Source organism: Fistularia commersonii, chromosome 12, assembly GCF_037954325.1.
Source record: "Fistularia commersonii isolate RoL2024-O1a breed Wild chromosome 12, RoL_Fcom_v1.0, whole genome shotgun sequence".
NCBI classification, from domain to species: Eukaryota; Metazoa; Chordata; class Actinopteri; order Syngnathiformes; family Fistulariidae; genus Fistularia; species Fistularia commersonii.
In genome coordinates this window covers 17,021,100-17,033,580 of record NC_141295.1, presented here as the reverse complement: position 1 = coordinate 17,033,580, position 12,481 = coordinate 17,021,100, and the positions used below count along the sequence as shown (strand labels likewise).

The 12,481-nt window shown below is 46.5% G+C and overlaps 1 protein-coding gene across 3 annotated transcripts in view; it reads right to left on the bottom strand.

Annotated features, from left to right (window-relative positions):
- tll1 (tolloid-like 1) overlaps positions 1 to 12,099 on the bottom strand; it is a 48,811-nt gene extending 36,712 nt beyond the window's left edge. For all 3 annotated transcript variants that reach the window (XM_086157446.1, XM_086157447.1, XM_086157448.1), the window contains exon 1: positions 11,919 to 12,099. In XM_086157446.1, the coding sequence (XP_086013572.1) occupies positions 11,919 to 12,099 (181 nt within the window). The remainder of the gene's footprint in view (positions 1 to 11,918) is intronic.
- Positions 12,100 to 12,481: the final 382 nt, after the last annotated feature.

Here is a 12,481-nt window from a genome sequence, read left to right as displayed (position 1 = left end):
GGGCTAATGAATGAATGAATTCACAGAATGAGTGATATTTATATCTAATCCTCACTTTTAAAAATCAGTGTCTCGGCATTGGCTTCTGGCTAAAGGCGACCGTCAGTGTTATTTTCTCATACACTGCACCATCAAATCGGCATGTTCACATCTGCTGCAAATAAAAGTATAACGTCTCTTTACAAGTGTGTTGTTGCTGGAAAATAAAAATAAAAATTGTCTTCTTAAACTAGGAGTGGTGTCTATATAGAGGAATTCTACGTGTCATTTCAAGATGCAGATTGATTTCGGACAGTTGGAATGGTTATTGTGTGACATTTGTGGAGACTTGCGCGGACGCACATTTTATTATATCAAAATTGCAGTCAGCCAGGTTATTATTTTGATTCAAATTTCGCAGCCCCACCGTGAACCTGGGGGAAAGCAGGTCAGGAGGTATCTGCATTCGGGTCAACAAACGTGACACTTGTTTAATCTAACGGGAGAAAAACTGATGGAAACACATATTTGTGTGAATGAGAGGAACCCAGGTGGGTCGGTGAGGTTACAGGGAGTGGAGATCAAGAAGTTGGAGGATTTCAAGTACTTGGGGTCAACAGTCCAGAGCAACAGAAAGTGTGGAAGAAACTGGTTCAAGCAGGTTGGAATGCGTGGAGAAAAGTGTCAGGCGTCAGAGAGTAGGGTTAGATGGAGAAGGTGGATTCACTGTGGCAACCACTGAAGGGAAAAGCCCAAAGGAAAAGAGGAATTTGTCACAGGGGTGCAGGACATGTATGACCGAGATGGTTGGACATGAACACTACTCTGTTCAGAGGGTTGAGGGTTGCTGAAGGTGGAGTTGCCAGGCCTGAGATCTAGGGTTAGATGGAGGGGGTTAGATGGAGAAGGTAGATTCGCTTTGGCGACCCCTGAAGGGGGGAAAGAAAGAGGAAAGAAGAAGAAGAAAGTGAAGAAAGAGCCCTAAGAAAGAGAAGCTGTTGATGTGACAGGAACACGTTTCTGTCCTGAAGACTAAACGACCGGGGAAAAATTAGCAAATCATATTTGAATGTGATTTGTCCTTTATCAGTCTAGATTCCAAAATGGGAAATTGGCATTATATCTCCTTTGCATTATGGAAATCCTCATCATTTTAATAATTTGTTTCAAAGCAGCAAATGTACAGTAGAAATTCTTTAATAATCATCATGGAAATAGGTTGAATGTAGAGGCGCACTGTTTAAACTAAATGGTTGAAAAATACCTTTATGTGACAGATGTCATACAAATTTTACTGGGATGGTTTTTGACTTTGGGAGGAAAGGGAGGAACTCAAACCGGGCAATCTTCTCGCTTGGAGGCAGAAGCACTAAACTTTTGGGTATGGCAACAATTTTAAAATTCTGGGAACACCAAAAACACGTTCAAGCGTGTTAAATCGATATCAGCGGGTCGAAGATGAAATGACCACGCGCCGCTTGGCTCCGTAAGGTGCTGGAATTCGGAGAAAGGCTGTTGGCGGTTGCTCTCGCTGTCATTGGTCAAAAATGTGTTTTCACAGGGAGGAAAAAGCAGAAAAATGCAGTTGCGTGGTTCTAGACTTGGAAATTTCACACCCCGCCCTCCGAAGAGCATTAGGCCTGCTGTCAGGGAGAGAAGAATAACATCTTCAGTGGCGAGAGATGAGCTCAAGATCACAATTGGAAGCTTTAAAACTTGCCAGTATCAGGATATTCATGATCTCCTACTATATTTCTTTAATGTTCCTAATGTGTCCCATAAAACTTTCCATAAAAGTGCCTTTTTTTTATGGCCTCAGGCTGTGTAACTCAGGAAAGCTCTCCCTGCGACCTTTTAAAGAGATCTAAGATCTTCATGCCAGGTTTTAATTTGATGAAATATTACAATCTTCGTTTTTTTTTTTGCTTGTTATTCTTTACATTCCATGTTTTTTTTTTCCCTGTAAACCTGTTATAGTTCTTATTGTTGCAAATGTGTGTTACTTTTCCGTCACATTCATGTCGTGAGCATCACTCTTGGGATGGAAAGTAGCCTAAAAATAAGTTGTTTCTTTGAGTCCAGTTAAAGATAGTTTGCCGTTTGCCGACCCGTGAAAGGCCAACTCAATTACACACACACACACACACACACACACACACACACACACACACACACACACACACACACACACACACACACACACTTGGTACCAGGCAGCTGTGTTTATCTGCAAGCTAAGGTGGACAACGTTTATTTTTTCCACCAAGTTTAAAAATGTTTAGAAGCAAATCTAATCAACAACAAAAATAGAACGCAACACTTGTGTGTGTGTGTGTGTGTGTGTGTGAGTGTGTGTGTGTGTGTGCGCTTTATAATAGAAAGGAACAGCAAGTCACACTTTTCCTGCTTTCTGAAAGATAATTACAGCAAAAAATCTCAAACAAAAACGCTCAGTTCGTTTCACGGTCGCCGGTTCGGATCTCACCCACACCCCTGACATGCCCTGGAGCAAGGCACCACCTCCCTGGTTCCCACCCGTTGGCGCCTTAAACGGCAGCTGTCCACCCGTCGGTGTGTGAACGGGCGAACGACATCTAGCGTAAAGAGCTTTTTTTTTATCGAGATGATTTCTAACCGCGACACTGCCACGTCTCCCCGGCAGGTCACGGGTTTAGACGTTATGACGGGACACCGGCTGTGACCGTATTTGCCAGGGCACAGTTTTGGTTGTGTTTCTGAAGGAGCAAAGCAGGTCAAGCGGTGTGTGTGTGTGTGTGTGTGTGTGTCATAAAAGCAGACAAAAAGACCAAATATTAGAGACGGCGTGGGTCCATGAGGAGAACCAGCGTGATTCATATTTAAATGGTGAATGCAAAAAGCCTGCCATTCAGTCACTGGTCTTAACAGAATGCACCTGGTTTATTGGCTCAGAGCGGGTTTTTTTTTTGTTTGTTTTTTTGCGCATCGACTGTAAGTGCGACACCGCGTTTCAAATTTAGCCTGGAACACAATAAGGGTTCCAAAGAATACAACGGCAGCGAAAACAAAATGACCGTAAGAAGAAGAAGAAGAAGAAGAAGAAGAAGAAGGTGGTTTTTCCGCTGCCAGTAATGATATTTTCTCTTCTATAAATAACATCAGGAAACACAAGGTGACATAAAAGCACCCAGACATTTAATAATTGAGCACTGCATGGCAGGTGGGCGGGGTGACGTTGGTGCTGACTCATGGCTTCTCCGGCTCCGGAACAATGACGCTTCCAAAACAAACAGTGGACTCCCGAGTTTGTGCTGAGGCGGGAATCCTGAGGAAGACTTCGGAAGCTCAGTGGCAGCAGCACTCTGCTCGGGAAAATCCTGTTTAATTTAATATGAGTGAGACCGCTCGTTCTCTGGCACACCCACACACACACACATATGCATGCATGCACTGCAGTCACAGTGTCAAACACTCAACATACACACATTGCTCTAGTTTCCTTCCTACCGAGGAATGGGGGAAGGGGTGAACAGTAGCTGCGGCTCACTGTCACGACATGGTGGGCTTCAAAAGCTGATTTCACCACAACTTGTTTTGGAAAAATTGTCACACGCAGCACCGGAAATGAACTTTGCAACGATGTCGCTAAAAGACGCAATTATGGTCTCGAGGGCAAAATGGTGTGAAGTTAAACGGATCAAGGTTGACAAACACGAACATTGGAGACATCGTATTTGAAAACTCTTGACCTTCACTTCACGTGAGGAGCGTGGAAATGTGTCCAATATTCCAATATTGGAATATTGCTCCTTAAGAGGTTGGAGGACTCTGGTTTTTCTGTCCAAGAACGGCTGAAAACCACAGGAGAAATCCCAGCGTTTGAAAATATGTCTTTCGGAGTGAATGCATGAATTGGAAAATGGGTTAAACCTCCTTTCATTGCTTGTAAGATCCGGATGGAGGAGCGGCTATTCATGTGTAAAGTGGGTGTTTTTGTGTTTTGTTTGGGCAAATGCTTCCTCACTTGCTGAGAGTCTGTTGTTTTTGTCATGTTGAGTTTGATTATCTCTTATTCTACCCAGATCTTCATCTCTCTTCATGTCCAAACCATCTCAGTCTGACTTCTGACCATCTTCACCTCTGCCTCCTGTCTTTACCTGAGTATGTCTAAACCAGACAACATGGTGTAATGTGTGTATTTATATATATTTTAAGGTTTGAAAAAGAAATATAAAGGAAGTTATAATCTAAAATACAGTGGATCAGACTTTGGTCGCAGCACCTCCGAATGGTTGCTGCAAGTCTACGTCCTCGCACATTTATATAAAACTGTCCAGACATGAGGTTTCATTCTGCTGGCCAAAAAGTGGAATTGAATGACTTCTGCTCACCACTATGCAGACCTTTTCACTGCACACACACACACACACACACAAACTAACACACATCATCCCATCAGCACCTCGACTCTTCCACAGACGTGTCGACGTGTCACATATTTCTTTGCGGTTCCGTGAACTTCATCAACCGGCACGCGATCCGACCTAAAGAGGTGCTCGGGATCCCGATAAAGAAAGAAAACTGTTTAATTTTGTCTGCCGTGAGAGAACGCTTTCTGGGTGATTCATGGTTTGGACCGATTGCAGGAAATCAAAGCTATTATGCCAGTTGCACAACACATTAGCGGGTTCAGTGCGTTCCCGTACTTGTGTTCACAGCAACTTCAGGTGCATGACGTCAATGCAATACGCTGATCCATGAATTAGTTGTATTTAACAACAGATTGCAACATCTTAATTTTCTGACTTAATGGTCAGCTAATGAGCATCAACTACCATTCGGTATTAATAGCATAATGATAATGATAATGATAATAACAGTCTGGCTTTACATTCTTTCCTCTCCATTCAAATCAGAGGCTCAAATTGACAACATGTGGACGTGAGACGAACGCCGTCGCAAACAATTCCGTGCAACGGCAGGTTTGCGATGAAGAGCGGGAGCGAGAAACAAAGGCAGAAAGGCGACGCCAAACCCAAACTTACAAGAATCAAAACGTACACAAGGAGACGAATACACGCACGTCAGTCGGCTCCGCGTTCTGGATCGTATATACGCAGGCGTGGCCGGCAGAAACACACAGTTCCGATGATTTATCCTGCGAGGGAGTTTCACATCGCCGGTGTTTTTGGTTCTCACAAAACCATATGATTAAAGAGCAGACACGGAGGAAGGAAACAACGGAAACCGCAGATGTTTCTGTTGAGCGGAGCTCTGATGTGGCGTGAACTGTCCCGCGCACACAAAAGCTGCACGGAGAAAACATCCATCCCTCTTTTGACATGAACGCTAATTGGTTGACATTAGCTTTAAAACTCAACGTTAACATCAGATGTCCCAGCTGGTTGTACTTAAAATGCTTCCATAAAGCTTTTGGAAGCGACCGTCTATATACCGAGCCACTGATCTCATCACGGGAGCCACTATTCATCAGTTCAATTAATTCCTAATGCTTTCCATCCTTCCCCGAGCTTTTATCTACACATCCCTGGTCAACTAGCTGCAGCCGGCGTGAGCCGCTTCACGGAGCCAGCTGGATGGAGGCGGAAGGTCTCGGGTTCAAGCTGCAGTTTGGAAACTTTTCCCCGTCGTATATTATCTTAATTGTTGTGTCCAATTTAAACTGAAATGCTGCTAAATCCTCGTCCCGTCCCCCCCCCCCCCGTCGCCGTGTCGAGATGGAAAACGGGGCGGTTATATTTGGCACCCGGATAAAGCACGCATGCTATATAATTTTTATTGCTTGAAAGAAAAAAGGGAGAGGGGAGATGGAGGGGGTTGCATGCATGATGACCAGAACACACCGCCGGTCGAAACCGCTCGTCGTTTTTCATCCAAGTTTTGCATTTGACGCGCGCCGACTGCGAATCCCGCGTTCTCCGACCTGCGTGGACGAGGAATCGTACCGTCGGTAAAGTTCTATACCTTATACTTCGATGCAAAGCTAATGTATTGGAAGGAGTGAGCGGCTCGTCGGCCTCTCGGGAGGCGTCACTCGGACACTGTGGATTGTTTAGCTTTCACTCTGTATGTGTGTGTGTGTGTGTGTGTGTGAGTGCTATATGAGAACAGTGATTTGGAAGGAAGCATGAATGACTTTTGAGTGCGCTTAGGAGTATGTGCGTGCTTGTTTGTGTGTGTGTGTGTGTGTGTGCACGCACGAGTGTGTGTCATCTCCAGCTGAGTAGCAGGATGCAGACAACCAGGAAGAGATAAGCGTGAGTGAATGAAGGAGCCCGGTGTGTGTGGGTATGGAGTGTGTGCGCGTCTGTTCATGTGTGTGCTCGCGTTGGGAAATCACTTCACAAAGGCCTGGAAGTGTGTGTTCTCCTGTCTACCAGTGTGGGACTCAGAGGAGATAAGCAGACAGCCAAATATTCCGCTTGTGTTTTCCCAGCAAAAACAGGAGGCGGAATACCAACCACTCAGACGATGCCACAGGGTCAAGCCTGGAATGAGCCGCACTTCCACTTCTTACAAGACTTCGCGTTTTATAGGTGGTACATGTGAGCGCAATTAAGTTATTTCACTTTCCGTCTTCTTTCGTTGCCATTTTACCCAATCACTTCATCGATAATTGTGAATTTTCCTCGACCGCCTGCTTCGAGCTACATTTCCAAACGTCCCGCATCCGATATCTGCGTGTACGCGAAACAGAAGTTAACAATAAGCCGTTCACATTTTGAATGGATGCCGGGTGGATAAGAGTGAGAAAACGCCGCTTAGAGGTTTGCAGAACCTCGGATGCGTTTGGAGGCTGAGACGATTATCGCGGCCTCGCTCTTGGATTTCCATCGTTAAAATGCGGGATATCACATTTACGGTGACGTGCTGATCGCAATGACGGGGGAACAACCGTCCGCCTGGATTCATTTGCATATGTCCCATTTACATTGGATTTATTTCCGAATGGAAAATGAACCACGGGCCGTAAATCTGCACATTTCTGATTTCAATTGCTTTTTTTTTCTCTGCTTATGAGTTCATGACACACATCTGCCCTGTGCCACAAAAGCGCGTTCTTGAACAATTTCGCGCAATCTAAAAAAATCTGAAATTGTTGATCCCCTGCGTTCTTGCATCACACTTCCACCAGCAGGAGTGGAGATTTTAAGCCAATGTTTAAAAAATGATACTGATTGAGATGGACTTTTATAATCGATAGATTTAAAGCACCTGCTATGAATGACTGCTGTAGAACAACGGCGGTCCAAAGGGAAAAAATACTATGATATTAATATACAGCCGATGCATAGTACTCTCCAATACGATCTAATTCTGATCAATTACTCCTGTCGATTGAATAAAGCTCCATTGAAAATGTCATGTCGATAATTGATCGACTTATGAAAATCGATCGTTGCTTCGGAATGGGGACGGTTTCGGTTTTCAATCCTGTCGCTCCACGCGTCTTCTCGACTCCTCACCGTAGGCTTCGTCCTATCAGAATCGCTAGACCGTCGCTGTTTTCTCCCTTGCACATGTATACCGGATATCCCGTCATTATCTTTATCGCCGATTCCTGTTCGCTGGATCAGTACGCATGATCGCCTGTCTTTTTGATTTACGGCAAAACATAATTGCATCTGAAATGCACCTCATAACTTGCGGCGTCCGGTCAATGGAAAAATAATATAGCATTGCGTTCTGGCGAGGACAAAGTGCTGTGAAAAGTTATTGCACAAGACATCCCGAATTTCTGCTTCAGTCCACTTGAGGAAATATACCAAGTTGCATTCCAACTCTGACGTCTCCGTATGCCTTTTGCACCGGTTCACACCGTGAAATATTTATACTGCACCTCCAGGAGAGAATGTAAATTGTTAGCGAAATATCCGGGCTCTGCCGCTTGTTTAACGTCGCCTAAATTGACGGGAATAACATGAGACAAGGGCTCGATTCGCGTTCGGAAACCGAATTGGACTTCAGACGACGGTTGCGAAAGGGGCCGGCATTCGTGCGGACGGGTGCCGGACCCGAACTCGAGAACATCTAAGGAGATCTAGAAGCATCTAAGGAGATCTAGAAGCATCCTCGGGGCCTCGGTTACAAGCCCGCCCCATCGGATCCTTCCCGCCCCAACACTGACATCGTCTATAACCTCCAGTTTGAGCGGCGTGAAACAAACAGTCAAGTGCATTTGCTTTGACCGGAACGTGATGAAGAACTGCGCCCAAAAGTCGCAGTTTTAATCATTAAGCTATTGGCAGTGTAAATGGCTAAATCCGGTTGATCCGATTGAGAGCGGCAGCATCTTGCCAACGGAGAGCCGCGTTAGAGCCGAGCGGCTCGGAGAATATTGACATCTCCGACGCCGCTGGGAACGAGTCGGCTGGGATTCGGGATAAAGGAAAAAGAAAGATCCCTCCCCGTCGTAGAACCGGGTTGCGAGATTATCTCATTTAGCCCTGCTGTGATACAAAAGTCGATGAATTTTGCATGAAAATAAACACTGATAAAGAAAGTGGGGATTATTGGTGCTTTACATCAGGAAACATCATGCCTTCATGAAAGTGTAAAAAAACAAACAAACTGAATTTACACGGATAAACAGAAACAGGTAATAGTTATGAGGACTTTAAGCATTGACTATGTAAACATGCAGATTTGCACAAAAGACAAGCCGGTGAGTATAAATCCAAGCTTTATGTACCGTAATACTCCCAGCAAATAAATATCACGCGTGTGTTTTCTCTGCACACTATTTCAAGAGTCGCCCAGTTACTCAAACACACGTAGACTGGCTGTCTCCCTGTAACCTGCTCGGCGCCCATCCAGACACACACACACACACACACATCCTCACACACACACACTTTGGTTCTTAGCATAACTAAAAACCACAGAGTCACAGGAATGCTAAATCAACACAAAAAGACCCACACGGGGATCACACACACACACACACACACACACACACACACACACACACACACACAAGCCTGGGTTGTCAGGTTTGTGTATTTGGTATGTGTGGAATGTGTATCGGTCAGCTTGCGGACGCTCGGCGCTCCGGGTGGAGCTCTTATCAGTCCAAAGTCCCATCACGGACCACGTCAGAGGCGCGGAGTGCCATTAAATACTACAAGACGCGCATGCGGCGTGAACGGGTGTTTGCAAAACCCCGGCGGGTCGTGCAACATCGCGGTGCGCGGTGATGGGTGAGGAGAGGGGATTCCTTCACCTGCTCTTCGGGAGTGATGCTGAGGTTCTTACAGGGTAAATTTGGTTTCCAAGACGACGAGACTGTAAACGGTTTTGCCGATTTTGTCGGTTTTAATGGGTCAATATCTGCCGTATTGAGTTTATGTTGGAAAGCGTGATGGCGGAGCAAATATGAGCTATTTTATTGGAACAAAAAGACTATAAGGAAAGCAAACTTTGCTTGAAGAGGGAGAACAGTCTATTTCGGCGTCCCCTCCAAACGATAATAATCCTCATTATAACACGATTGGCTACGAATGTTTACCAAAATTATCCAAGATGATTGCAGTTGATATTTGTTTTGGTTTTTGCATGTTAACGTAATGTAAGGCATGTTAACGGGCTGGGAGAAAGCTGAAGACCGTCTGCTTTCTGACAGGAACTGTAAAATCTTGAGTGAATCTCCTGGCTTTGTTTGGTTGGGTGGAGTACCACGAACACACCACATGACACACACACACACACACACACACACACACACACACGTCCAAGGGGTGATAAATCTAAGGAAAACCTGCGTCTTTGCATGCAGAAATCCCTACTAAGAGCTGCAATTTGCGCCCGGTTTGTTTCAAAAGTGGATTTTTTTTTAGCTCATTTTGAGGAAAGGACGATTCCATGGTGACGTGTCGTGGCGGTCGCTGTCAAGGTGACGTGTCTCCATCTCCAGCTTTGTCCGGTCAGCGACGATATCGAGTATTACAGCTGGTGGAGCCGCACCAAATGGTATTAGCAGTCGTGATATCGTTAACGGTCACATTTCGTACGGAGCTTTTCGCATCAGCGTCTCAGTCGGCGATCACAATACCAGACACGACAGCCTCTATGCAAGTTCTCCGGTTTCCTCCCACAGTCCGAAAACACACAGGACGTTCATTGGACACTTTGAAATTGCCCAAACGCGTGAGCGAGAGGGTGAATGTTTGCGTGTCTCTAAATATGGCGCCGGGATCGGCTCCAGCGTCACCCCGAGCGCAGGATAAGCGAGGATAGAAATGAATGAATGAACGTGATTTTAGCATTTTAGCAGCAGAAGCGATTACATCTCTTTGTCCAACTCGGTGGTCCCCGACCCCGCATCACTTGGTACTGTTTTTTCATTACACCTTTCGGATCTTACTTTAAGAAAACAACCGTTTCTGCCTTCGTCCTACTGCTGCACTTAATATTGCAATTGCCTAATATAAATTGTAATCATTGTATACAGATTAAATACTGTGAACTAACAAAAGTTTTTATTATTTGAACCCCCGCGGAAACATTTTCATGCATGAAACTGGTCCCAGGTACAAAAAAGGTTTGGGATCGCTGCTCCAACTGACTGAAAGTGGTGTTCAAAATGATGGCCAGCTATCTTTTTCTTTAGTTGTAACAGCTTTATTTTGCTAATGAAGTGTTGAACGCAAACTACCGCCCCCTGCTGGTACGGAGAAGTACTCGCTCCTCTGTGACGGGACAGTCGGTTGATGTTGAGTCGAAAAAAATAAAAACGATGAGCCGATGAATCGATGAGAAATCCGGATATTCTGGATGTGTCTCAGGTTTTGGTATCCGTGCACGAGAGTTTTCTCTAGTAGAACTCGGCCCAAATAGCATGCAGGTCATTCCCGTGTGAATTACGATAAGTTAAAATGACTTCTCGATGCTGCGTCTTTTTTCAACTCAAAGTGCTGTACTTACTGTTGAGCTAATCACCCCCCCCCCCCCCCCCCACACACACACACACACAGGCCTTCCACCTCAGCCGGAGTACTTCAGAGTTAAGTGTGACACTTTTGAAACGATGAAAGTCAATGACTTTCCCTCCCCCCGTCCCCTCCGCACTTCTGACCTGGACTTTTATCCAAATCACTCAAATGACTGTGAGGAGAGGAAGGAGCGAGCGTCTGTGGACACACAGTGATTTCATTTGTGATGTAAATACACACATTAGCACACACACACACACACACACACACACACACACTAGCAACTTCCTTGGAATTGGAATTGTTGACCGATAAAGGCGTTGCTGACCCCAGAGAAGGCGTCACGGGGCCTCGGAAACGCCACGGTCACACAAAGTCTCATTCAGAGCTCTAGTAGGTGAAAGGACAACAATCCGGATTGTAACCAGAGGCTTTTCCTTGCAGCCTGCGGGAGCCGTCAAACGCCCAACCGCCCACATCCACACACACGGGTGATGCTTTCCTCCATCGCTCGCTTCGGATTGTAAATATAATACAGGATAGTGAAAACAAAAAGGGAGGGGGAAGGTAGTTTCAACCCATGAGGCTGAAAGGTGCAGTTTTCCCATCCAACCACTTCAGCACGTCCAGGTGAGGGCCACGTTACTACGCGTCGTGCACGTACGCGTGTAAGTGTGCATGTTTGGCAGGAGGAGAGAGTCTGCAACCCCACATTTTTATTTTTTTGTGAAGATCTAGTTGTTTCTCCAGGTAAATGTTCACAATCTGGGTGGACGCGACAGGTGAGGAACGAGGAGGAAAGGATGAAGGTCCGGAGTGGACCTTCGTGGAAGGGTTGAGAGGAAGAGGAAGGGTTTGGATTCAAAGTGCACACACACACACACACACACACACACACACACACACACATGCAAACACACGTAATCCCCGCCGCCTTCTGCACGTGCCTCCGCGAAGCCAAGCGCGCCGGACGCGCAAAGCTGATCGTTTCAGATAATCGATACTCACCGGCTTTGCACGGATCCTTGTAGTCGATCGTCTCCGCTCTTTCCTCCTCCAGATAGTCGTAGTCCGGCTCCTCGTAGTCGAAACAGTGACAAATAGTCAGTTTCCCCCAGAAAGTCAAGCCGGCGACCACCAGCGTGATCCAGCGCATCTTGGCGGGCAACGCCGAGGGAACTCGGTCCATCCGAAGACTCAAATACCCGGCGGGGGGTCCGGAGGCTGGCGCGGGGCGGGCGGGGGGGTCTTCTCTTCTCAGGGGACGCTCGCTCCGCTCTCCAGAGAAACCATCGGGAAATTTAACGGGTCATCGTGGGGAAGCGTCTTCTCTCCGGCGGTTCGGGGCTGCGGACACCGCGGGTTACCTGGCCCGCTTCCCCGGCATGACGCGCGGAGGAGCCGCTCGGTCGGTGCGTCCCGCGGGGCGCGGAGGGGTCAGCGGAGGGTCCGCAGGGGAGCTCCGTGCACGGCCGCTGCAAGTTGGAGAGGGACTCTGATGCAGGAGAGACAGAAAGAGGTAGAGAGAGGGAAAGAGGGGGAGAAAGAAGGAGGGAGAGAGAGAGAGAGAG